General features: G+C 41.7%; 1 protein-coding gene across 1 annotated transcript; it reads right to left on the minus strand.

Annotated features, from left to right (window-relative positions):
- Positions 1-2332: 2332 nt before the first annotated feature.
- On the minus strand, positions 2333-26417 carry Rab18 (RAB18, member RAS oncogene family). The gene is made up of 7 exons (XM_048367698.1): positions 26289-26417; positions 22669-22724; positions 12936-12997; positions 8308-8380; positions 7091-7209; positions 6951-7017; positions 2333-3772 (listed from the first exon to the last, which is right to left on the minus strand). The coding sequence occupies exons 1-7, from the start codon at positions 26354-26356 to the stop codon at positions 3600-3602; spliced, it is 618 nt and encodes a 205-aa protein (XP_048223655.1). The 5' UTR covers positions 26357-26417; the 3' UTR covers positions 2333-3599.
- Between the last annotated feature and the right edge of the window lie 797 nt (positions 26418-27214).

The following is a 27214-nucleotide window of genomic DNA, read 5'->3' on the forward strand; positions in this document are numbered from 1 at the left end:
CCCTGAGTTCAAGCCCCAAGACCAGCATAAAATAAAAAATATGTAAATGAGGGAAGTCTATGCTATCACAAGATAAAAATACCTCAAATCTCCCTCACACCTAGTAGAAAACTATGTAGTTTTCTTTTTTCCTTTTTTTTTATTGGGGGGAGAGGGGGCGCCAATTCTGGGGCTTCAACTTAAGACCTTGTTCTCTTCCTGAGCTTCTTCACTCAAGACGGGCTTGACCACCCTTGAGCCACACCTCTACTTCAGGCTTTTTGGCTAATTGGAGCTAAGAATCTCAAGGATTTTTCTGCCTGGGCTGACTTTGAGCCAGGATCCTCAGATCTCAGCCTCTTGAATAGCTAGGATTCTAGGCCTGAGCCACTAGTGTCCAGCTGTTTATTTCTTGAGTATGCTAACTATAATGAGTCAAATCAAATCTAATTCCACTGCACTCAAGCAGAATGTCCACCAGTAAGTCTGAAGACGGTAATTATGTGGCAACCTCTTTATCCCCAGCTGGATCCCATCCCTGATTTTTATTTCAAACCAGACTGTTTGAGGACTTATCAGTCCAATTACAAATAGGGAGTTCAGCTCTGGGAAGTCCCCTAACTTTGTATCTTTAGTAAAGCAGAGATTTTTATTCCACTGTGAGACGGTAGAAGAAATGAGACACCATCAATTCCACTGCATAAACATTTATGTAAGTCAAAGGACTTATGGGGTGGGTGTACGTCAAAGGATTTACCATAGAAAATAAATCCGGAATGCTTCTATTACATACAACTAAAGGATGTGTGAAATAGGTAACAACTAACCATAATAAAGGAAACAGCATAGTTTTTCAGTTCAAAAATGAAAATATTCCGGTGGGAGCCAGCCTGACCACTGTTGGCTAGTAACCTTTGGGAAGTTACCTGCGTCCTAGTCTCGTCATTAAAATGGACACCTAGACACCACACCAGCCCTCCTGGAGCAGAAACAGAAGCAGCCAACGCTGAAGGGCAATCCTGGACACACAGTAAGACACAGTCTCAAAAAGGCAAAACAAAATCTGGATAAAAATAACGAGAGGCATAAAATAAGCACCAATCTGTAAGCTTCAACGAGACAATTCGGAACTTAGAATGACACCTAACACCCAGGAAGTTTTCAACCAATGTGCACCATTACTCATAAATTGAAAAGTATTTGTGTAGACCTATGTTGGTACTTTCAGAATTCAAAATACGTCTGTATTTTGAAGAATCAGTGAACTAATTGTTCTACTTTGCATCATCTCCAGACTCTTTAAGACGATGTCAAATCATTTTAACAAGAATTAACAAAATTCTGCTATGAAAGTTCCTCGTTTAAGGCTGGGAATGTGGCCTAGTGGTAGAGTGCTTGCCTTGCATGCATGAAGCCCTGGGTTCAATTCCTTAGCACCATATATAGAGAAAAAGCCAAAAGTGGTGCTGTGGCTCAAGTGGCAGAGTGCTAGCCTTGAGCAAAAGAAGCCAGGGACAGTGCTCAGGCCCTGAGTTCAAGCCCCAGGACTGGCAAAAGAAAGAAAAAAAAAGAGAAAGTGCTTCATTTTAGATATTATAACTATTAGATAGTATATGATTTTAAATGTCTCTTTTAACTTAAAAAAATCTCCACTATGAAACGAACACCAGGCTTACAAGAAAACAGTAAAATAAAAGCCATATGGATATAAAAGAGTTGAAATCATGCCATATGCAAACTTCCTTCTGCAGATGAGAATAACAGGGAAATGTGTAAAATTTTCTGCAGAAATACATCTAAGGAAGGCAGGACCTATTGACTCAAAAAGTTACACTATCAATCTGACAAACAAAACTAGCATTTAAAAGGTACATTCAATTGACTCACAGAGATCTAAATTTTGGCTCAATGAAGACAATAATCCAATAAACAAAAATAGTATACAGCTTAAGGAGCAAAAAGTAATAAACAGAAATCTTGTCAGTACAAACTCTAAACAAACACCAAACTTGAAGTTTAATGTAATATAAGTGAATCATTAGCACTCACGTCAGCTACTTTTTTCTCTGTTATAGAGGTACTGTTGGAAGTGGCACCATGGCTCTAGTGGTAGAGCGCTGGCCTTGAGCTAAAGAGCTCAGGGACAGCGCCCAGGCCCAGAGTTCAAGCCCCACATCCGCCAAGAAGAAGAAGAAAAAAAACAGAACTGTTTCATGTTTCATAAAAATAGAAAATGTGTAAACCCTTAAACCTAAGAGTAAACCAAGTAGAACGTGTAAGGTTTTCATAAGTGAAGGTATCTTTCAGAAGGAAGCCAACTGAAGTAAATTCATGAACACACATATTGCAAAGATTCACAAAAGTCTTTTTATCATTTGCAATTGTACATAGAGAACTGCCAAGAAATTAATATCAGAATCTTAATGAGGAGTATTACAGTGACTAGCTTTAAAGAACAAATTACTTATCTGGGGCTTAATATAGCAGAGGTCAAAGTAAATTAAATAATGGGTAAGATAAAATATAATGTACAATAGCAAGAGGTTAGAAAACTGAATACTGTGGAAAAGATTTATTAGTCTGTACAGTTGGTTTTGATAAACTACTGGTTCCATGTGATAGCAAATTATCAACCTTTTCACCGCAGCAGCATTTCCCCACACACGTCAGAATCTGGAAGCAATATGCCTTTCTCAAATGCTTTCTCCTCACTTTTAAAATACAGAAACAGGTTTCTGAGGATCAACTATCCACTTGTGGAAGCCATAAGACACAGATATTCAAAAACATTACATGGGTACAGTTGAGGTCCCTGGATGGACACTAACAGCACATGTAAGAAAAGGTGGTGGTTTTCAAGGTTGAAGGTACTAAAGTAGTGTAGTATACTGCTCTGCTCTGCTCTGCTCTGCTCTTCTGGGACCAAAATGGGGGAAAATCTTATTGCCATTCTGCCAATCACCAGGCACTAAAAACACTGTGAAAGGATCATAAATCCCATGGACACATTACAGGATTAAAACTCCAGTTAAATAACTGAACTAATCATTGAAGTAAATTTTTAAAAAATCTCAAACTTCTCTAACATGTAAGTACATTTTTGAAGCATCATCAGAACAAATGGAGATTTAGTTATGAATTGACCTGGGCTACATTCTGAGAATTTTGCTTAGTTCTAAAAGAATCTCCCACATTCTAGAAAAGCTGTTATTCCTCAAAGAAAATCTGACAGGTAGGATACCTGTATACCAAGTAATTCAGTAATTGACAGGAATAGTTAAGCAAAAAAGGAGACCAAAAGTAGACTTTATACCAATGTATACTAGACAGATGGATGTTTTTAAAAAATTACATGATAAATGTAAATCATAAAATCCAATGTACACCTAACGGTACACCTATTTTATGTTACATAAAAACCTAGAGACGCCAAACTGTGCATGCTTACCATAACATTCTACCTGGGAAAGCCAATGAATGGGATTTCTTGCAAGTATTTACTGCCATGATACAAAACAATTATGTGCAAACTGCAAGGTCCCTAAAACAGCAGTGAGTTTATACACAGAAAGATGTCACTATCTGATCCAATATGCAAGAGAGATGGAGTTTCCCAGAGTTTATAACACAGAGCAGTACCCGCCGCAGGCCCCTCCGTGGCTCTCTTCCCTGTGTGACAGCTTCACGCCCTTGTTCTGGTTCTCACTCTCCCACAGACCCGGCGTCTGGATGATCTTCTCCACCAGTTCTTCAAAGGCACATTGTACACCATCACAGGTTTTTGCACTTGCCTCTGGAATTCAAGGAAGAAAAAAAAAAGGTAGGTCACAGTCCATTCTTTTCTGGTTATACTCCCATGTTTCTTCTGGGAAATGATCATTACTTAAGAATCAGCCTAGAAGATATTGAAAGCCCAGCAATTTCTATCCACAGGTTTAACAATAATGAATTTCTCCAAACTCACAAACTGAAATTAAATTTTATTTATTAAGAACAATGGCATACACTCCCAAAACGGAATTAAATTTTAATAAGAATAATGGCATACAATGCTAGGTGCTGGTGGTTCATGCTTATAATCCTAGCAAGTGAGGAGGCTGAGATATGAGGCTCAGTGATCAAAAGCCAGCCCAGGAAGAAAAGCCCATGGCACTCTTATCTCCGACTAACCAGCAAAAAACACCAGAAGTGGCGCTGTGGCTCAAGTGGTAGAGCACTAGCCCTGAGCACACAAAAGCTCAGGGACAGCACCCAGGCCTTGAGTTCAAGCCCCAGGACTGGCACAAAGTGAAAAAATAATAATAATGGCATACAGTCCAAACATGTAATCATGAAATCCATTCCTGTATAATACAAGCCAATCAAGAAAAAGAATAATGGGGCTGGGAATATGGCCTAGTGGTAGGATAAAGTGCTCGCCTGATATCACAAAGCCCTGGGTTCGATTCCTTAGCACCACATATATAGAAAATGGATGGAAGTGGCACTGTGGCTCAAGTGCTAGCCTTGAGCAAAAAGAAGCCAGGGACAGTGCTCAGGCCCTGAGTTCAAGCTCCAGGACTGGAAAAAAAAAAAAAGAATAATGGCATGTAGAATTATAATTACTAAGGCTATAATCAAATATTGTATCAAAGTTATCTCCTTTGATTTTCAGTCTGCCTTTAAAACAAGCTCCCAAAGCATATATTCCTGTTTGAAAATAAGAACATGCGGACATGAACTGTGCTCTTGAGCGGGGCTCAGCCCGGCTCTCCAGCCCCCCGGCGGCCCGGGACTCCGTCTCACTGCCTCCTCACGGCTCCTCTAGCTCTGCTGCTGATCTGGCTTTTTTTAAACCTTGGTTGGGAGTGTTTTAGTGGTGGGAAATGAACTGAAGCCTTGCACAAAGGGTATATTCTACCACCAATCTACACCTAGTCCTTTCAAATCCAGCCTCATGTTGAAAACAGAGGCAATCTGGCCACAACTAACTGCTCCTGCCATGTCAATGTAGCAAGCTAACTGCACGGACACTCCCATGACCCACCAGGCCCTTCCTCACTCCTTGGGCCCCTCCTCTCCTCAGTCACGTGTTCTCTCTTGTCTAATATGCCAACCAGTCCAAAAGGCCGTCAACTTAGTTTTCAACTCATTAAAACCCACACAGACGCCCTACAGCCCACATACCCTTCCTGGAGTCAGTTTCTCAACACCCTAGGGAGTGAAGTGACCTAAGTTGCTTCCACTGTTTTCAGTTTTGTTGAAACGGTCTTGCTAGGCAGCCCAGGCGGGCCGTGAACTCACAATCCTCCTACCTCCTCTTCGTGAGGCAGTGGGACGACAGGCATGCACCATGACACCTGGCTGCGCCTCCACTTCCTCATCTTACATTCTGTCTTCAAATGGCAGCAGGCTGCTTTACCCACAGGGAAGATGTACAAAGATACACACACTATTTTTATGTATGCATGCCTATAGTAAAGCTTAATTTGTAAATAAAAATAATCAATATAATTATAATATTCTGTAACAATAAATAGTTCTAAGACCGCAGACTGTTTGTATGTCAAATCTTCCACTAACTTAAGCATGCGTAGAAGGTTCTGCTATACTCAAACTAGGCCTTCTTTCCCAATCTCTAAACCCGTTCTTCTTGACCCCTTTTACCTGGTCAAATCCAACATGTCAGCCCTATCTAGCATCTTTCGGCATGTCTCACTGCCAGTCATTTCCCCTCCCCTTGAAACACCAGGACATGGACTGTCCCTGGGGATCCCCCAGCTCAGGGCCTCGCCCGCTGGCACCTCCTCTTTCGGGTGACCTCTAGTTCTTGTGGTTCCCCAGGGCTCAATCTTCAGCCCTATTCCGTCCACATTCTTCAAGAGGTCCCTCCAACTGCAAGATCTTTCTTGGTTGGTCGGTTGTGGGGCTTGAACTCCACGCCTGGGCGCTGTCCCTGAGCCTCTTTTTGCTCAGGGCTAGTGTTCTACCACACTGAGCCACGGCTCCACTTCCCACACAACCTTTTAAATAGAACCCAAGTGCCAAGGGCTACTGGTCACCTGGAAAATGTCTCTGTGTTCTCTACAAGAGTGTGTAAGCTCCAGCAGGTAGGGAGTTTGTCTTGTTTACTGTCCATGCTCAATAATTACCAAATAAACCAGTAAGGGTAGTATCAATTCCCTTCTGAAAACTCTCACACTGCCTCTCACAGCACCTACTGCTGCTACATACAATGTGCTCCCCAGTCCACCTGCAGATTCCCAGCCAATTCTATGCCATGGAATAGCCATGTCACGAATCCTGAAAGCGGGGTCCAAGCCACGATCGCTCTGGGTGCTCAGTCCTGTGATAAAGAATGGGGTCCTGTCATCTCAAAAGCTCCCCGGGGGACTGGGGTATAGGTAAGCCACCTGTCTAGAAGAGAGCAAGCATGTTCCATGAAGGGTCAGAAGGTAAGTGTTTTAGGCTTTGTGAGCCATATGGCCTCTGTAGCAATCAACTAACTCTGCCATGCAGCAGACAAGCAGCCACAGACAATAGGTAAACAAATGGACACGGCTGAGTTGACTGTCCACGCAGGAGCCAGATTCGGTCCCTGATCTAGTTTGCTGACCCCTGCTCTACCTGAAACACAAATGTGCACGAGAGTTGCATGAAGATCTTGTTAAAATGCACACTGCCATTAAGGAAGTCCAGGGGAAGACTGTGAAGCCCTTCTGACAAGCTGCCCTACCAGGGCACAACTTCCGCACTGGGGTCTGAGCTTTGCTGACCCCGGCATATCCTAGGAGCAACAGGTTAGTTAGGGTTTACGTAATTTCTCATAGTGAGATGCTATTTTGTTTTCAGAGAAAGAAAAAGTCTCTTCAATTTTGTAGCACTATAAAATGAATAAACAGAGTTTTTGGAGCATAATAAATTTAACAAAAACTGCATTTTAAAATTCCTCTTTAAAAAAAAAAAGGACAAGAATTCATTGCCATACTTACCTATAAATAACATGGAATGCTTTCGTGCGAATTTCAGGCCCTCATTTCTATCAACTTCGCGATTTTCCTGGAAGATAAATGGAATGATTAGGAAAAGCAGCCAACAAGTAGAAACCAAACTCCACAGGTCTGTTTCTTACCTTGTCGATTTTATTTCCAACTAGCATGTTTACTATGTCATTTCTCGTACAATATGTCTCCAATTCATTTAACCAATTGTCCAGCTTCACAAAAGTGTCTCTTCTTGTGACATCGTAAACTGAAATAAAAGCAAAGTTGTTTAATGAGAATAAATAACAATAACATAATAAATAATAATAAAAATAAGAGGCAATAACATTCTATTACTGATATGTAATTATAAGCTAACCTTCATAGGCAAGCCTGGCTAAATTTTCAGTGCTAAACAATGAGTATCTTGATCCACACAGCACATTTTTTTTTTTTTTTTTTTTTTTTTTTTTTGCCAGTCCTGGGCCTTGGACTCAGGGCCTGAGCACTGTCCCTGGCTTCTTCCCGCTCAAGGCTAGCACTCTGCCACTTGAGCCACAGCGCCACTTCTGACCGTTTTCTGTATATGTGGTGCTGGGGAATCGAACCTAGGGCCTCGTGTATCCGAGGCAGGCACTCTTGCCACTAGGCCATATCCCCAGCCCCACACGGCACATTTTTTTAACAAAACAATTTTACTGGGACATATTGTAATGGAAATGAAATTATATACTGTGTTAGAACTAAAAACCATACAGTAATGAAACAAATGTCCTATATGTAATGATAAAAGAGGGCTGGTGGGCTGTTTAAACACCAAAAACAGATTCCAATCTTAGAAAATCAGAAACAAATACATAATTTTAAATTTTCATAACTGTTTCGGACAAGACCAGAATTTACACCTCTGAGAAAGGAGTCTTGGGCTGGGAATATGGCCTAGTGGCAAGAGTGCTTGCCTCTTATACATGAAGCCCTGGGTTCAATTCCTCAGCACCACATATATAGATAAACGGCCAGAAGTGGCACTGTGGGTCAAGAGGCAGAGTGCTAGCCTTGAGCAAAAAGAAGCCAGGGACAGTGCTCAGGCCCTAAGTTCAAGCCCCAGGACTGGCAAAAATAAAAAGAGAGCGAGAGAGAGGAAAAAAAGGAGTCTTGTTTATATTTTTTTACTGGTAGGCAAAAAGTTGAAAACAATCTTTAATTCTAATACTCATTAATGCCAATGAAGTCACTCTAATTTCAAGTTACATAAAAGTAGTCCTAGAGAAAAATAAAACTAAAATGTACGGTCCTTCCCAGACAATGAAATTTCAAAATCCCAATAAGTAATATTTTTGACAGTATATTAAAGTAAAAAACTTACCTAATATAACACCTTGTGCACCTCTATAGTAGCTGGGAGTTAATGTTCTAAACCTCTCTTGACCAGCAGTATCCTAAAAGTGACAACTATTATTAAACAAAACAGTATAAATAAGAGACCTTCAATACACACTAGTTTGAGAGACTCTCAACAGTGACTTGGGCCCCTACGTTAACAAAATGCAGGAGCAAAGCTAGCCTCCATCTGTAACTACATCCTCTGCCCTAAGCCAGGGTCTCCTGCAGTCCCTTTCCCTTCTCTTGGAAGCCGGGAAGGAGCACACAGGAGACCTGACCACGTGAGGCATCGGGCCTCTTGCTTTAACAAGGCCCACCTGGCCAATCCTGACAATGGGCTCGCAGACTACCTAGCATGTTTTCGCTTACTGAGAAATGTCAGATAAAATAAATTTAACAAACACTGATTCAGCTTCAGAAAACAGCAACTAAGTAAATTTTAGATTACACAAGTTAACATACATGATATCCACCTCTTTGGAAGCCATGATTTTTCAACCCCCGTGGCACAATCAAATTTTCTGATAGTCTTTGTGTCCAACCCCCAAAGATTGGTCTAGGGTAAGGATAGGAATTTTTTAAATCTCAGGTTGTGGAATCAATGCTGAAAACTACAAATTTCAAGAGCAATATAGGGTTATCTTATTGTTAGTACAGAATTTTTTTAGGTTGGGCTATTTTAAGGACTTCTATCTACTCATTTCTGGGTAAATGCATAAAACTACCTACTCCTCATTCTGTTTCTGATCCAAGATTAATGCGCTATAAAGGACCTCCAATAGGCAGGAAATGCAAATATCTGAAGCAGAGACTTCATCTAGAACATAACCACTGCAGATAGCAATCCAGTGCCTAGAGCAATTCTTGCCACAGGCCAGCAGTTCAGAATTCATTAATACTGGGGAAGGAGGAAGGGAAGAATGAACTTAATTTAGCAAGCCTCTACTTCCAGGCCTGGATGTTTTAGTCTCCTTGTTACCATCGCCTTTAGAGTGTGACTTCAAGGTGACTAAGATCTTAGCAAAGCAGCAGTGGGCAAACTGCAGCCTGCAAAAAGCATCCTGAAGGAAAAGCATGTACACAAACCTCAACTACCAGTCTCACGGGGTGAATACAAGTTTTGTTAGGGGACAAGCAGAAGCTCCTATTTTGTCAGTCCTGGGCTTGAACTCAAGGCCTGGGTACTGGAGCCTCCCTATGCTCCATGCTAGCACTCTACCACTTGAGCCACAATGGCCTTTTTTATTCCCCCTGAGTAATTTATTGGAGATAAAAGAGTCTCACATGGAGCTGGGAATGATGTTTAGCGGTACAGTGCTTGCCTACCACACATGAAGCCCTGGGTTCGATTCCTCAGCACCATATAAACAGAAAAAAAAAAAAAAAAACCAGAGTGATGAAATGGCTCAAGTGGTAAAGTGCTAGCCTCAAGCAGAAAGAAGCCAGGGACAGTGCTCAGGCCCTGAGTTCAAGCCCCAGGACTGGCAACAACAACAACAACAAAAAAGAGTCTCACAGACTTTTCTCCCCAGGTTGGCTTCAAACCACAATCCTCAGATCTCAACCTCCTGAGTAGGTATGATTACAGATGTGCGCCACCAGTTCTAGCAGAAGCTCCTTTAGATAGAACTTTCAGATACAGATGTCATTAACCTCAAAGGCGTTTACAAGACTGGAAAAGAATGAAAACGGCAATGAGGGGCACAGCTACACTAGGTTTCTTTTCTGGGCCAAGGGAGAAAATATTATAAGATAACAAGAGTATTGGGGGAAATTCATTGTCCCAAAGGAAAAACTTCTAAAGAGAAAACAATTTTCCATTTAAATCACTTTGTATGCTAACTGCTGCTCCAAAGATACACTTATAAAAATGCAGGCTACCTTGAGATTCTCACTATGAAAGAAACTAACCCCTATTCTGCCATGGCTGAGTAAAGAAGTTACATTTTAAAAACTAAACATTCTAAACAAATAAATTTGTGAGCTGAAACATGATTTTTCTCTTTCCAAAAATTCCTTCGGCTTCAAAGGTTTTTCTTTTTATGAGTCCTGACTCTAATATTTAAAGTCATTCAATTTGTATACAGGCTTAACTTTTCAAGAACAGTAAGATAAATGTAAAGCTTCATAAAGCAGAGTTACTATCTAAGCATATAATTGATACTAAAATATAGGCCAATAATTTGATATTTTTCATCATTAATAAAACATAACATGGATATCCAGCAATCTCTTTTTGACAGTCATACTCAAGTGATCAAATCAACCCAAATTTGTAAAGAAAAACAAACTGATACTGATCATGCTGGTAACTGCAATGTTTAGCTATACCATCAATATAGAAAGTAACTGATGATTACGCATCAAAAAGTACAAGTGCTCCCGTGAAAGGCAACTTAAAAAGATGTTCTTGCTGGGTCCTGTGAATTAACTACAAGTTCCTCAACTGTGTCTGTATCTGTGTCCTTTGAGCTGAGGTTTTGTTGCTATAGTCCCTTTGCAACCAACCTTGGGCTCCAGGAAAGAGAAAGTTAACTGATAAGTATCTTGGTGGTGGTGGTGGTCATGGGTCTTGAACTCAGGGTCTGGGCCCAGTCCCTGAGCTCTTTTTGCTCAAGCTAGTGCTTTACCACTTTGAGCCACAGTGCCACTTCCAGTTTTCTGGTGGTTAGTTGGAGATAAGTCTCACCGACATTCTTGCCCGGGCTGGCTTTGAACCACAATCCTCTGATCCAGTCTCTTGAGAAGCTAGATACAGGCATGAGCCAGCAGCGCCCAGTTCTGCTAAGTATCTAGTGTGGAAGGCAAACTACCCACTCAAAGAGGCAAGGCCTTTATCATCTTGAAGGAAAACAGACAAAAACTCAGGACACTTCCAGCCAGGAAACTGTTTCTGCTCTCTCCCAAAGTGATAACAATTTCTCCAGAAGTCCTCCAGAGACAACTGAGCTTAGGAACAACCAGGTCACATCTGTGGCTTGGGACTTTCTTATATGAATACTTTTCTCACCCTCTACCCCTGGGGTCTAAACACCCACTTTCAATGTCACTCATCTAGCTTTGAGTACTACAGAACTGGGAGGGCAGGCCCAGTGCACTTCCAGGAGACCACGGGGTCAGGCTGGGCTTCACTATGTCCTGCTTCCTCCTAGAAGCTTCCAACAGGAGAGGAACTCCTGCTATACATAAATAAACCCCAAACAGAATTATAATGAACTACGGATTCAGCCTGCCTAGCCACAAGAGAACATTCACCACGCAGAGGCGATGAGACGAGGAAATGATCTGAACATCTAAAAACTAAAACCCTGCATCTCATCCCCACCAGGTCTCCCCCATCTCATCTCTAAGATCTGAGTACATGACGGACTGAGAAACAAACCCAACATAGCATAGCAGAGAGTTAGTATTATTCTAATGTATAAGAACATAAACAGGGGGCTGGGAATGTGGCCTAGTGGCAGAGTGCTGGCCGTGTATACATGAAGCCCTGGGTTCGATTCCTCAACACCACAGATATAGAAACAGCCAGAAGTGGCGCTGTGGTTCAAGTGGCAGAGTGCTAGCCTGGAGCAAAAAGAAGCCAGGGACAGTGCTCAGTTCTGATTGCTGTAAAACATTTAGAGAGGGACATATACATTACATGCTAGAAAAAAATGAACACAAAAAATTAAACACAGCCACTTAATTATTATCTTGAAAGAAAACGTATTTTAGAAAGAGCATGCCATCCAGAGACTGTCACTGTGTAATACATAAGCCATGCTGTTCAGTCTGCAGCTGGTGTGCATGCAGCGTTTACCAGCTAACCTCCCACTTGGAAGGAGGGCTCAACCTGACAACTGGCAATCAGTCCTGTTATTATTTAGCATGCTGTAAGATGTGTGTGTGTGTGTGTGTGTGTGTATACACATGTATATATGATATGCAGAAATCAGGCATATAAAAGAACATGACTTTACAAATAATATACATAACCTGTACTTACAGATTAGCAATTATATTACAGACTAACAGCCAGACAGACCCCAGGCCTTCTGTATGTTTTTGCCAGAAATGCCACTTGACTGAGCACTAGCTTAATGAGATCTTCTCAACAGCGCAATGTGAACCAGAATGTAGAAATCACAGCAAAATGAAAAGAAGCCATTAAGGAGAGACAAGATATTAAAAAACCAAGTTCAAGCTGGCAAACTCCAACTTTATAAACATTACACATCAACAGGGCAGAAAAATACTATTTTTCCTAGGTGTCACTTCATTTTCTTTTCCCTCAACAACTGCTGTTAGTGTGGTTCAGTCTCAGGGGTCTTTTTAAAACTCTAGTGAAACCGTCCAGTAACAATGATTCTCCTCAGCAGAGTAAGTGATGCTATTTATACTCTATTTTGTTTGGGAATCCTCTGGAGAAATTATACATTGCACAACTGTAAGGGGAACAAGTCTGTAACCATTATAAGATATAATTATCCTTTCAACTAACATCAACCTTCCTAAGTAAAAGTTATTAAATACAAGTTCTTTATTTACCTTTAGAACACCAAAATCAATTTTTTTCCTGAAAAGTACTGGTTTAATATTTATAAAAATACATTTGAAAAACTGTCTTACCCATATTGCAAGTTTAGCTTTATTTCCATCCACTGAAATTGTTTTCACCTTAAAGTCAACACCTTGAAGAAACGAAAATTCTGATAAGTCACCCAGTAAATTAAACGTTTAAAATCCATTATCAAGAAAAGCAGAAAAGAAAAAAGCTACTTTTATCAAATGCTCAATTTCACACCTTAAGTTCTCAGAATTCTGGATATGAAGATAGAGGAAAAAAGTGTCACTAATGATCAGTTACAGAGGATTTAATAAGGTTAAATGAAAAGCAAATACTTTAGAATTAAAATACTCACCTATTCCCAAAAATGAAAACTAGAACTCAAGGTAAAGTGATGATTGACTATGTATATCTAAACTCAAGAGCTAGAATTCTAACAGTGCTAATACAGAAAGAATATTAGGGGCTGTGAATCCTTGCCGTTTCCAAGGATTCCTTTTGCATCCACACAATACTGTTAAGAGATTTATTCAACTACAGCCAAGGGCTCAGATCTCACCTGAGCAACCTGGAGGGCTGGAAAAACAAACAAACAAGCAAACCAACAGAATGGCCACTCACTCCCTGTCCTATGAATTCTTGGTTTTTACCCTAAAAGATTATGACTTTACATAATCAATGATCACTTGATACTGTACAACTTCAAAAAAGAAATTTATATACATGATTGTGTACAACCTTTTAAGAATTCTAAGACTCTTACTGAAAGAGGGTAGCCCATAATTCTATTTTTGAAAAAAGCTTCTATGAATACTAATTCACGTAAGAGATGAACTTCATAAGAAGCCACACAAAGTTTTATTACAGCAGCTCCAAATAAACTCATGCCTTTCCAGGAAAAGGAGCTGACACAAGCCATCTGGCTTAAATGAACAGTAACCACCCACATGTCTTTAGAAGAGTATCAAAAATAATGTGCAGTCCATTCCACTGGCAGAGGGAAAGTATTAATAGCTCAAGAAGTTTGTATATAAACATAGAAAAAAGGATCTTATTAGCTTGTGACAATTAATTCAGAAAAGCTACAACTAAGATGAACAAATAGCATCCTCATGCACTAAATGCCTAATAGAACACTGTCACCAATACGGAAAGAGTAGCAACTTCTGATGGATTTGTAGTAATTCACTACAGACATAAATTAGTTAATAAACGCACATATAAAATGTGGCACTGTTTCCTGTATGACAAAGGTATATTGAAAATGAAATTTTGTATTGCAGGGTAGGGTGATAAAAGATGATATGCTGTTCCTAGAACATGAGTGATCTGACACATACTCAAGAAATAAAAATAGCCATGTCTGAGATGGGATTAACAACAGACTTAGACTCTGTAGGGGAAAAATACCACAGGTAAATGTGAGGAAGTGGCAATAGAAATCTCTCAAGGTGAAACAGAAAGAAGAGATCAAGGCAAAAGAGAGCTGTATTTGTTATTTTGCCAGTCCTGAGGCTCAAACTCAGGGCCTGGGTACTGTCCCCGAGCACTCTGCTCAAGGTTAGTGCTCAAGCATTCAAGTCACAGCTGTACTTCCTGTTTTTTAGAGGTTTGCTGGAGATAAGAGTCTCATGGATTTTCCTGCCTGGGCTGGCTTTGAACTATGATCCTTAGATCTCAGCCTCCTGAGTAGCTAAGATTACAAAGCATGAGCCACCCGCATCTGACAGGAATATTTCTTAAAACATTCCTTCTTGTCTAGACACCAGTGACTCATGCCTATAATCCTAGTTACTCAGAAGGCTGAGATAGGAGGACCATGGTTTGAAGCCAGCCCAGGCAGATAAACCTGTGAGACTCTTACCTCCAATAAAATACTCAAAAAAAGTCAGAGTGGTGTTGTGGCTCAATTGGTAGAGAGCTCACCTTGGGCAAAAGAAGTTCAAGGACAGTGCCCAAGCTCAGAGTTCAAGCACCAGGACCAGGAAAATAAATTCCTTCTTTACTGTACTCATTCATTACTCTATAGCATTCCTTAATTATTCTGTTCATTATAGAACAGGAATGTTATTTTAAAAAGTTATTTTAAAAAAGTATGCCAAAAAATAACATCTACCAGAAATAATTCAAGAAACAGATCGTGAAGAAAATAGACATAGAATATATGTAAAGTGACATGTAAAAGGAATCAACGCATGTCATGAAAAATCAACTAAACACAAATCACAACAGTAATGCAGAAAATAGAAATTTAAAAACTGTTTAAGGAAAAAAATGGCAGAAATCCTTCTTTATTAGTGACTATACTAAATATACACATTAAATAAAAGGCAAAAGTTGGTGGAATAAAAAATAATAAATGATATACTGTCTATGAGAGGCACACTTCAGACCTAGAGATTCATCCAAGTTGAAAGTAAAGAAAGGGAACAGACACAGTAGCTCAATAGTATAATCCCAGCTACTCAGAAGGCTGCATAAAAGGGTCACAGTTCAAGACTAGTCTGGGCAAAAAAGTCCATGGAATTCCATCTCAAAACAAGAAGCTGGATTTGGTGGCCTATGTCTACCATGCCAACTACTAATGGAAACATAAGATAGGAGCATCATGGTCCAGGGAGAGACTGGGGAAAAATGAGACCCTATCTTAAAAATAACCAGTGTGAGGTACCATTCAGCAACACAACTAGAATGCCTATGTAAGCCAGAGAGAAGACCTAAATTAAAAGCCTAATTACACACACACACACGCACCCAAAACTAGAAAGAAATAAGCACACAAAGACACACATACACACAAGTAACTGTTAGAATAACTTATTTCAGTAAAGATGTAGGATATAAATTCAGCAGGCCAAAAATCAATTCAATTCTATACACTGAGCAATAAAAAAGTCAAGAAAAAATTTAAACTACTCCACTTAGAATACAGTAAAAAAGAATGAAATACTTAGGAATAGATTTTAATTAAAAGATAAAAGACTTATACACTGAAAGTTATAAAAACACCCTGAAAAAATTAGAGGTAAACAGATGGAAAGACATCCCATGTTTATCAATTGAAAGGCGTAATATTTTTAGATGTAAGCACTACCCAGAGTAATCTGTAGAGTCAAGAGAATCCATATAAATATCCCATTTTGGTTTTTCTATTCATAAATGGAAAACTAATAAGTAAGTTCATATAAAATTGCCAGAGGCACTGAAAAAGCAAAATAACATTGTAAAAAGATTAAATATGTACCAGATACACTAATGGCTCATGCCTATAATCCTATCTACTCAGGAGGCTAACATCTGAGGATCATAGTTTGAAACCAGCCCTATCAGGAAAGTCCATGAGGCTCTTCTCGCCAATTAACCACCAAAGGCTAGAAGTAGAACTATGGCTTAAGTGACAGTTCGATAGCCTTGAACAAAAGAAGCTTAGGGACAGTACCTGGGCCTTGACTTCAAGCCCCAGGACTGGTGAGTGCTTGCGCGTGTGTGCTCGCTCACTCACACACACACACACGCACGCACGCGCACACACACACACACCCCAACTTACTGGTAGAATACATACTTCCTAATTCCAAAATGTACTAAAACGCTACAATGATTAAAATAACATGGTACTATGTATATACATACACACATATGTGATCAATCAAATAGTGCAGAAATAAACCTTCACATATTCAACTAACTGGTTTTTGACAAGAGAGCCAAGAATCATTCAATAGCTAAAGAATAGTCTTTTCAATAACTGCTACTGGGAAAAACTGGATGTCTGCCTTTGAAAAGTGTGAAGCTAAACCAGTATCTCACAATATAAATAAAATGAAACTGAAAACGGATCAAAGATCTAAATATAAGAGCTAAATCTATAAAGGTCTCAAGAAAGCAAGAGGAAAAACTTAGTAATGGATTGGCATTGGGTTTTTGGATATGACACAAAAATATAGGAAAAAAGAAAAATAAGTACAGATAAAAATTCTGATAACTTTGAGAATTTTAAGTCATTGAATGAAGCTCGAGTTGGTGGCACTACCTATATATGCAACTACTTTAACATTCTGAGGAAACTGATCTGTGTGCCTCATCAGCTACACTACTCAGATTCTCACTAGCAACGCACAGAGTTCCAGTTTCTCCAGAGTCTTGTCTGCACTTCTTATCTTCCTTTTTTAATATACGTAAAAGCCATCCTAATGCGTGCTAAGAAGTATTTCACAGTGGTTGTGATAAACATGTCCCTAAGGCCTAAATGTTGTTAACCATTATTTTATGTGCTTATTGGCCATTTGTTTATGTTCTCTGAGAACGCCAGCTCCAATCCACACCCTCATAACAGCAATTGAGTTTGAGCTGGGGGGGGGGGGGGCTTGCACTTGCCTGGCAGGCACTCTACCACGTAAGCCACATCCCCAGCCCTTTATGCCTTTACTTTTTGCATAGATTATTGTTTATGTACACATATTAACTGCAGTTGGTACTCAAACATACATATACTTGGACCAGTTCATAGTAATATTAATCACAATTGCCAAAAGGTCACGCTAACTCAAGTGTTCATCAGTAGATCAGTGGACAAACAAAATAGGTAAGATATATATAATGAAACAACATGAAATCATAAAAAAGAATGAAGCACTGATATATGAAACAACATGGACAGACCCTGAAAACATTGTCTTAAGAGAAGGAAGCCAGACAGGCAAGACAACTGCATGACTCCATTTATGCCAGGCATAACAGCTGGCAAGTTCCACACAGACAGAAAGTGGAATGAAGATCACCAGCAGCTGAGGGAAAGCATCGTGTGGGATTTCTGTTCAGCTAGTTCAGAGTTTCTGCTTAGAGGAATGTGAACAATTAGGAAATGGTGGGTACTGGCAGTTGCATCACAATGTGAATAAACTCTATACCAGTAAATTACACATGTAACCGTAGTCTATATGTCTTATAATGTTTGTTATATTTGATCACAAAAACACCGCAAAAAAAGCACTGCAAAACACAGTAAAATAATTAAAATGGATAACCTGCAAAGTCCTATTACCTATTAAACAAACTGACTCTCGTTAACACCCTCCTCATGAGCTAGGTGCAGTGGCTCAGCCCTTAATCCCAGATGCGTGGGAGGTGGGTACTGAGAGGACCACAGCCTGAATCAAAATGTTCCTGAAACCCCATCTGAACAAACTGAAAAAGCTGGCTACAGGTGAGGTGATACTGACCTGCCAAACCTCCTACAGACCACACTAGGCAAAAATTGAGACTTTCCTACAAAAATAGCAAAAGGAAAAAGGGGTGGAAGTGTGGCTCAAGTGGTAGAACACCTGCCTAGCAAATACAAGTATCACACATCAAAAACAAACAAAAAAACAAAAAAACAATAAAAGCCCTGTCTGTGTAAAATGTCTCTATATCCTACGTGAATTCTACTAAATACTTAAATAATAATCCATTCTATACAAATTCTTATCATAGTGGTGGTTACCAGTGTGTAGGATCAAGGGAAGAAAGTAAGTGGAGATGTGGTTCAAATGGTAGAGGGCCAGCCTTGAGCAAGAAAGCCAAGTGAGCATGTGAGGCCCTGAGTTCACACTCAGTACCAGCACATACAAAAAAAAAGTAAGGTCAGGCACTCACCGGTGGCTCACGCCTGTAACCTCAGCAACTCAGGAGGCTGAGATCTAAGGATCACAGTTCAAAGCCAGCCCAGGAAGAAAAGTCTGTGACACGATTACCGCCAATTAACCACCAGAAAACTGGAAGTGGTGCTGTGACTCAAAGTGGTAGAGTGCTAGCAAAAGGAGTTCAGGGAAGGCTCCAAGACCCAGAGTTCAAGCCCCAGAACTGACAGAAAAGAAAGAGGGAGGAGGAAGTTGGGATACAATGGAACAAACAGGTAGTTTTAGGGGATGGAACTGTTTCTTACCCCAACTATAGTGATAGCTATATGATCATATATTTCAAAAATGTATCTATCAGAACCATCCATGTTAAGGTATTATAATTTTAAAAATAATGTTGTCAGAGGCTGGGAACGTGGCTTAGTGGTACAGCGCTGGCCTAGCATGCACGAAGCCCACATACACAGAAAAGGCCAGAAGTGGCGCTGTGGCTCAAGTGGTAGAGTGCTAGCTTTGAGCAGAAAGAAGCCAAGGACAGTGCTCAGGCCCTGAGTTCAAGCCCCGGGACTGGAAAAATAAAATAAAATTTTATTTTATAAATATATATATACATATACACACATATGTATATGTCAACTCACCAGCTAAAGAGGTCAAAAATATTAACTGAAAAAATAAGTTACTAGAGTATATATCATAGAGCCTCTACTTTTCAACTGAACATTTACTTTGCTGCCAACTCCAAAAGTGATTCTAAAATTGGCTTTTAACGTAACGAGTTATTTAAAAGATTTGTCGACTTTGTATTTTACTTCTTAATAGGAAGTGGAGACAGAGATCCTGGAGTTCTCATCAAAACATAGTCATCTCTTTCTTTCCCTGGTGCTACAAGGACAAACAGTATCTGTGACAGAAATGGCCTGTGGTACTGCGGGGCTTCCTCTCCCAACTTCACAAGATACTGCTGTAAACAGAGATCTGCCCTCGTTAAAGCTGCTCAGCTTCTGGAAGCCTTGCTGCTGTCCCCGAGCCCTGAAGCTACCGCACCCTCTCTCCTCTTCCCACAGGCAGCTCAATCTCCAATGCTTTCTGGCAGCCATTCTACATACTTTGTGGTTTGCCTGGGGTTAGCGATCTTCTCGGTTTTAGAGTTTGTGCTTTATCTTTCCCTCTCCTTGTTATTGTGCTAGTTGCCAAGAAGAAACAAAAGAAAATGCCAGCATCATTTATAAGGCCATCATAAAACATAAAATCCAGTAAAGTTCTTATACAAAGGAGAAACTGAAGTGTCTCATTATCACAGAAAAATAAGGATGTCTACTGTGAGATAGCATACAAATTCTCCATGAAAACATTAACTTTCACAAGGCCATTAATAACTGAGCTAATTTATTTTTAAAGTTCACCGATTATGATCAAAAGCAATAGTATGATCCCTAGATGTAAAAGAAACTTTTTTAAAGATATTTAAGATGCCGGGCCTATTTAAAAAACAAACTGAGTATGTTCTAGTCAGCATAAGCCTTAGTATTTGTTTTGATAAAAGAATAATCTTTTTTGTAATAAGTCAGTCCACAATATTGGTCTTTCTGCAAGCCTCCATAGGTTACTGGAGTTTGAAATGAAGATACTTCCTTTTGGGGATGGGAGAGGCTGGTATCAACATCTGAATTCAGAACCTCAAGTTCTTGTTCAGCTTGTTTTTTCACAGCTCTACCATATGAGCTATTGCTTTATGTCTGACAATTAGCTGCTTAATTGGTGATGGAGTCTCATGGACTTTTCTGCAAAGCTGGCTTCAACCGTCTATACCTCCTGATCTCAGCTTCTTAAATAAGACAGGATTACAGCCATGAGCTCCTGGTGCTCAACTTAAAATGCTGCATTTCAGTAGCACACACAGGACCAGTCCTTCGGTAAAATTTTAACTCTAAGCAAGTCGATTTTTCTCTAGTTTCTACTCCTCTACTCCTCACTCTTCATTACCAGGCCTGTTCTGAATAAAAGTCGGTTTTACTACTAAGTAATTTTTTGGTGTGTGTGTCTGTCCTGAAGCTTGAACTGAGGGCCTGAGCACTATCTCTGTGCTTTTGTGTTCAAGGCCAGTGCTCTACCACTTAAGCCACAGTTGCACTTTCAGCTTTTTTGGTGGTTCAGTGGAGATAAGAGGCTCACTGTCTTTCCTGCCCAGGCTGATTTTGAACCGCGATCCTCAGGTCTCAGCCTCCTGAGTAGCTAGGATTACAGGTGTGAGCCCAATGCCTAGCCGAAGTTTTTTGTTTTTTTTTTAAAGGAACCGACAATATTCTGAAACTAAATTAAAATGGGTTTTGAATTACTAGTGCTTTCGATGACTCCCTTTCTTATGACACACATAAGAGGAAATCTATACATATCAATCTTACAAAAAGCTAAGCAATGATGATTTACTAAAAATTGATAGGAAAAAAAACAAGAGTTCTCCATACAGAAAAAAAAAAAAACACAAATGAAGACAAAAGAGGAAATGTAAAAAGCCACTTGGTGACCATGCTGAATAAGAGGATGGCCTACTGTCCTCCCTACCTGCCGTGGGCAAGACCTCTCAATAAATGCCAAAGCACGATATGTAAGTAGTCTTGAAGTACCTGTCCACAAGAAATCTGTCAGTCACAAAGGAAAAAGAACAATCACCGTATGTGGCAAAAGTCCCACCAAGAGGACTAACAGATGTGATGCACTTCCTAGAAGAATGCTCTGAGCACTTCTGTAGAATTCCTGCCCCAACTAGACTCTACCCACGAGAACATAGTAGACAAGCAAAAACCAAAGAAGAGTGTACCAAACACCTAGCCCGTACTCTTCAATAAAGGCCAGAGAATAACAAGAAAGACAGAACTCGTCACATTTAAAAGAAAATAAGAGAAATGACAACAAAATTTAATGTTTGACCCTGACCAAGATATTAGAGAAAACATGTTTTCTTTTGTTATACAGGACATTAATGGGAAAACGGATGGAATCTGTCAGTAGACAGCAGAATTTCATTCATGTTCATTTAGGAAGTGCACATGGAAGTACTGAAGATTTAAAGACATATATATACACATACATATACATATAATGAAGGAATGATAAAGCAAATGTGATAAATATTAACATTTGGAGAAATCTGAGTAGGAAATATTTTTATAGTTTATTTTCATAATTTGTCTCTAAGCTTAAAATTATTTCACAGTAAATAAAAACAAAGTCAGTTAAAGAGGAACTTTCCTTAACAATAATTCTAGATCATTGTTTTTGTAGCCTACTCAGCAGATCATAAAATTTTAGAATTGGAAGAGAAATCCAAACTCAATTTACAAGTGGGGATAATGAAGGCACAGGACTTGATCAGGATCATACCTAGTTCAAAGCACAGCTAAGACAACTTCCCACCTTGACTCAATTCAGCCCTTAAACTATTTCACAAGGAGCTGGGCACCAGTGGCTCACATCTATAATCCTAGATACTCGAGAGGCTGAGATCTGAGAATTATGCTTCCAAGCCAGCCCAGACAGGAAAGGCCAGGAGACTCTTATCACTGATTAACCACAAGAAAAAGCTGGAAGTGGGCTATGTGCTCGAAGTGCTATGGCTTAAGTGGTAGAGTGCTATCCTTGGGTAAAAGGGAGCTCAGGGACAGTGCTCAAGTTCAAGGCCCAGGACTGGCAAAAAAAACAAACCTCTCCTCACATCTTCACCTTTGTGATGCTATTTACTCCCCAAAACATGACAGACCCAGATTTCCATCCTATCTTCTCACACATTCCAATGTTACTGTGACAAAGCCATTTTTAGGCAATCTTAAATTTTATATTTAGAAAGTATCATTGCTCCTAATCATCTTTAATAATGCCGAAAATATGTGGAATTGAGGCTACATGCTATAATATAGTGTAGTAAATATTAAAAGTATAAAAGTAACACACTTCACTGTTGACCCCCAATACATAAAGACATTCTTTTTCTCAAGTGATCTAGGTAGACTTAAAAGAGATTTAGTGAAAGTTAATTCCTAAAAAGTCAGTACTATTTCAAGAGACATGTTAGTGGCAGGGTGGCGAGAGGAGGGTAGGGTAGACAAAACAGCCCAAAGACAAAAAGAAAAAAAAAAAAGCAGCATTTCTACTGAATGTTTAGACACAGGCTTACCTATTGTTGCCGCAAGTTCTGGATCAAAAGTATCATCTGTGAACCTCAGGAGCAGGCTAAAATAGAGTTTAAAAGGCAGATTAGAAACTTTACATTTACTTCTAATCATATTATGTGTTCATTACTATTGTATTTTGTCACAAATTTTTATACACACAGTTATAAGCTGTTGATGTAGGACCTCCTCCCAAGAATACTGCCTGAATACAGTATACATTTCTAATGAAATTATTAAAAAGACGATTTGAAAATCCCAAGAGCTCCAGGCGCTGATGGTTGATGCCTGAAATCCTAGCTACTCAGGAGGCTGAGATCTGAGGATCTGTTTGAAGAAAAATCCCAAGAGACTCCAATAAATTACTCAGAAAAAGCCAGTGGGGCGCTGTGGCTCAAGCGGTAGAGCTCTAGCCTTGAGCAAAAGAAGCTCAGGGACAGCACCCAAGTCCCATGTTCAAGTCCTAGGACTTGAATAACAAATATAAATAAACAAATAAAACCCCTAGAGTGGTCTATTAACAATGTATTCCCATGCTCCTCCACCCACCCAATTGTTGTTTCAAATCTGCACTGATAGGCCATTCTGAGAAAAGTATTCTGGGCAGGTCAGGCTTAAATGGACACTTGAAATGTACACATTCACTTTTAAAAACCCTGTTGTGGAATCCAGTCTGCATTCAAGTGAAAATAGAAGGTGAAAAGCCCTATGATTTTGTAACTAGTAGTAAAAGTTAAAATGAATAGAAGATAGGAGAAGCAGTGAAAGCTAGAGTAGTCACACCAACAAATGCTAAGCAGTGTATGAAGCCAAGCAAGCAACTGGTAGCTAGAGAAACTTCTGATGACAAAGAATGATAGACCTGCTCTACATTCTAAAATGTTAAGGATACCAAAACCGGAGGAAAACCAACAGAAAGGAGCTGCCACTACTATGACAGTGGAAGAAAAAGAAGAATGGACAAAACTTTGCAGGTGGGGAGGGGAAGGGGAGGGGCGCGTTAAAATGGATGCAAGAAAAATACCAGAGTAAAAAGGTACTAGGATTTTTATGTCTCTCAACATTATTTTACTTAATATACAGCAGAACTGTCAGTTATTGGTTCTTTAAGAATAAAATCCAAGCTTTTGTTAAAGCCCTAAATATACAAAATAATCCGTCTTCCTTTACATTAACTTCTAAAGCAGAAGACTAGTCTATTGATCTATTTACAGTAATAAAGTCAGAGAAACAGCTATCAGATTTCTGAATTATTGAAAATTTCCTCAACATTTAAATCTATGAGTTTTGCTATGAGTATTGCTGGTAGGTGTATTTTCTGTCCACAGAGTAAATGGCAAAATATATTATGAATTATATTTAACTCTCCTTTTTAAAATTTTTTTCATTTGCCCAAAACACAAGACACTATAAAACTGAAGTAAAACAGAAGAGCCAAATTCCAGATTTTCTACCTAATATCTTTCTTTGTTTTTGTTTTTTTGAGATAGGTACTCTCTATGTGGTCCAAGGTGGCTCTGAACTAACCTCAAAGTTATGATCCTCCTGGCTCAGCCTCCTACAGTAGCTAGGATTATAGGTATGCCTGTCGTTACAGATACTTCCTGGGAAAAGATAAGGTTTTCTCATGCTGCGAACAATAAACTTTAATACAAGTTCTGAGTGTAAGCCAGATCTTAGCTTTATCCGGAAGTAAGCTATTAGCCTAAAGTATATTCTATACAATACGAATCCATTTTTCTTGACAAAGAAGCATTTTCTCTGATTAGATTTTAAAAGAAATCCATAACCCTAAAATGATTAAGAATCACCATTCTTATGTGTTTTAAGACATAATATATTCAAAGTTAGAGGAGCAAAATGTCTCAGTGCAGAGCATCAAGTGGAAGAAATAACTACGTTTGCCACTGAGATAAGACCCATCTTATAATAAACAGGTTATAGATGAGCTGTATATCTCAATTTACAAATGAAGTTCATCTAAAGAATGCAAATGAAAAGGGTAGAAAAAAAAAGAAATGTATGTAACAGGTTTGTATAATCCCTACCAGTTACTGACACATTTTGCTACACTCTTACTTCAACCAAGGCAAGCCACAGATCCATAGACTTAAAACGGTACATTTGACATCAGACTGGAAAGCTTCTATTCCAGCCTGGTCACACTTCCAGTAAAGATCCAGTTTGTTCAACATCGCACATCACGTTACACAAGGGGCAGCGCTCGTTTCATAATCCTCATCTCTTGGCTACTCTCCCCAACTCGATGCACTAACTATATGAAATAGGCTGGAAATAAACCTACTGCTCTCATTTTTTTTTTAAAGACACCCTTTGGGGGTGGGGAACTTCCTTTCAAGTGGCACGAGGCGCGTCTGACAATCCCAAACCCTGAATTCAAACCCTAGTCTTACCCCCCCCCAAGAAAGAGAAAACAAATCCTTTTTGTGTGTGCAATAATTACTCAACATCATAACTGCTACCTCACACACTTACTCCAGCCTGTAAAAAAAAAAACAAACAAAACAACAAGATGTACTAGTTGGAAGGGTGCACGAAGATCATGTTTGTGACACACGACTTTTTTTTTTTACTGTGAACGAATGGTGGCCTTAGAGGCATAGGCTTGTACTATGGAGGAACCCTTCGTCCTCACACGACCATCCGGCTCAAGGCTGCTCCTGAGCTCCGATCGCCCAAGAAAAGGTTCTAACTTAGCTCAAAAACGCAGCTGCCCCTCGGATGCAAACCCCGGATGGAAACAGACGACCTGAGCTGCCATTAAGCACCTGGAACACGGAAGCCCGGTTAGGCCCAACCACGGTTGGGGGGGGGGGGGGGGGACCCGGGGAGCTGAACTTGTTCGAGGGGGGGTGGGGAGGACCCGGGTGGCGTGTCGGGGCGCGCCGCGCCGCGGGTGGATCATCGCCCGACGAGCTCTGACACTCCATCTCCGGCCCCGACGCGCGATCGTCCACGGCGAGCGACGCCTTCCGGCGGGGTCACCACCGGCGGGGTCACCACCGGGGGGCGGGCCTCCCCCGCCCCGGCCCCCCCGGGGGCCCGTCCCCCCCCCCTCCCAGGCCTCCGCTCGGGACGCGGGTTCCAGGCCGCTCTGGGCTACCAAGGGGCGGCTGTCTCGAACGAATCTGAGACCCAAACACCCGCGCACGCGCACGCGCACACGGACACGCGCGCACCGAGGTCGCGGGGGCCGTGGGAGCCCGCGGGACGGCGAGGGCGCCGCGGCCTGGAGGGCGGGGCGGGGACCCGGGTGAGAGAAACCCCGGCCCCCGGGCCCCCACCGCGGGGCTCCCGCTCCCACCCGACGCGCCCGAGCCCCCAGGGCCGGCCGGGACCGGGACCGGGACGGGCCTCGGGCTTCGGGCCTCGGGCTTCGGGCCGCGCCCGGGGCTCCGGCGGCGGCCGCGCAGGCGCAGGCGCGGGCCGAGCCGCGGCCTCGGGCGGGCGGGCCGGCGGGCGGACCGGACCCCCCGCCCCCGTCCCCGGCGTGGGGAAGTCGGGCGCTGACGGGGCCCGGTGACGGTTCGCGTCGCGGCCCCGGGTGCCCGGGCCCGAGGAGCCGGGCCCCGCCGCGCCGCCCCGCCCCGCCGGGCCGCCTCACCTGGACTTGCCCACCCCGCTCTCGCCGATGATGAGGATCTTGAGCGTGGTCAGCACGTCCTCGTCCATCCTCACCCCGCGCGGAGCCCGGCCCGCTCGCCCGTCCCGTCCCGCGGCGCCGCGCAACCCTTCGGCCGCCCGGGAGCTGCCTGCGCATGCGCCGCGGCCCCCGCCCGGGCCCGCCTTCCCCCCCCCCCCCTCCCCGCGCCGGGCGTCCGGGTCGCCCGCCGCCGGCGACGCCTCCGTTCCGCCTCGCGGACGCCGTGCGCCTGCGCGGCGCCCACGGTCGGGCGTCTTCCGGAGAGCCTGGGCCTCCCCGCGCAGGCGCAGAGGGGTGAGCGCGCTAGCCCCGCCCCCCCGCCCGGCCGGCCTCACCCTTCTTCCGGTTGCATAATTGACAGGTGGAGGGGCGGGGCCGGGCCATCCACCAAGTCAATCAAACCCAGCTACAGGGTGTGCACCTGGCTGGCCTCCCCAGTCACTCACGCGGCGGAGATCCGAGGATCCCAGTTCAAAGCCAGCCTGGGCCAGAACCCCGATTGACTGTTAACCCCCACAAAGCCGAAGCGGGGCTGTGGCTCAGGTTGCAGAGCATCCTCGTGGAGTGCAAAGACTGAAGGAGAGCACCCAGGCCTGAGTTCAAACCCCAGCACACACACACACACACACACACACACACACACACACGTGTGCACACACCTGGGTATTCCTGAACTGTGGTCTGGATCAGAATCCCCAGGCTAACTCTCGGCCATGGTGATTGTTTCAGCAGTTGACCTGGGCTTGGTTAATCAAACAACAGTTATGTGGTTCAGTTATCTGACCTAATTTGAAGTAAAAATTTCAAATATAAGGTTGGTGTCCACTGGCAACTCCTTTCCCAATCCTAGTCGGGTCTTTTTTCTTTCCAGAAATAACCACCAGCCT

Source organism: Perognathus longimembris, chromosome 18, assembly GCF_023159225.1.
Source record: "Perognathus longimembris pacificus isolate PPM17 chromosome 18, ASM2315922v1, whole genome shotgun sequence".
Classification (NCBI taxonomy): Eukaryota; Metazoa; Chordata; class Mammalia; order Rodentia; family Heteromyidae; genus Perognathus; species Perognathus longimembris.

Excerpts from the sequence above, each read along its gene's own strand:
- Rab18 (XM_048367698.1), bottom strand. The coding sequence starts at position 26,356 with ATGGACGAGGACGTGCTGACCACGCTCAAGATCCTCATCATCGGCGAG. Across the intron at positions 12,998-22,668 it reads AGAACTTGCGGCAACAATAG|GTGTTGACTTTAAGGTGAAA; the intron begins GTAAGCCTGTGT and ends CGTTTCTTCAAG. Across the intron at positions 7,210-8,307 it reads TGCACAAGGTGTTATATTAG|TTTACGATGTCACAAGAAGA; the intron begins GTAAGTTTTTTA and ends CTTTTATTTCAG.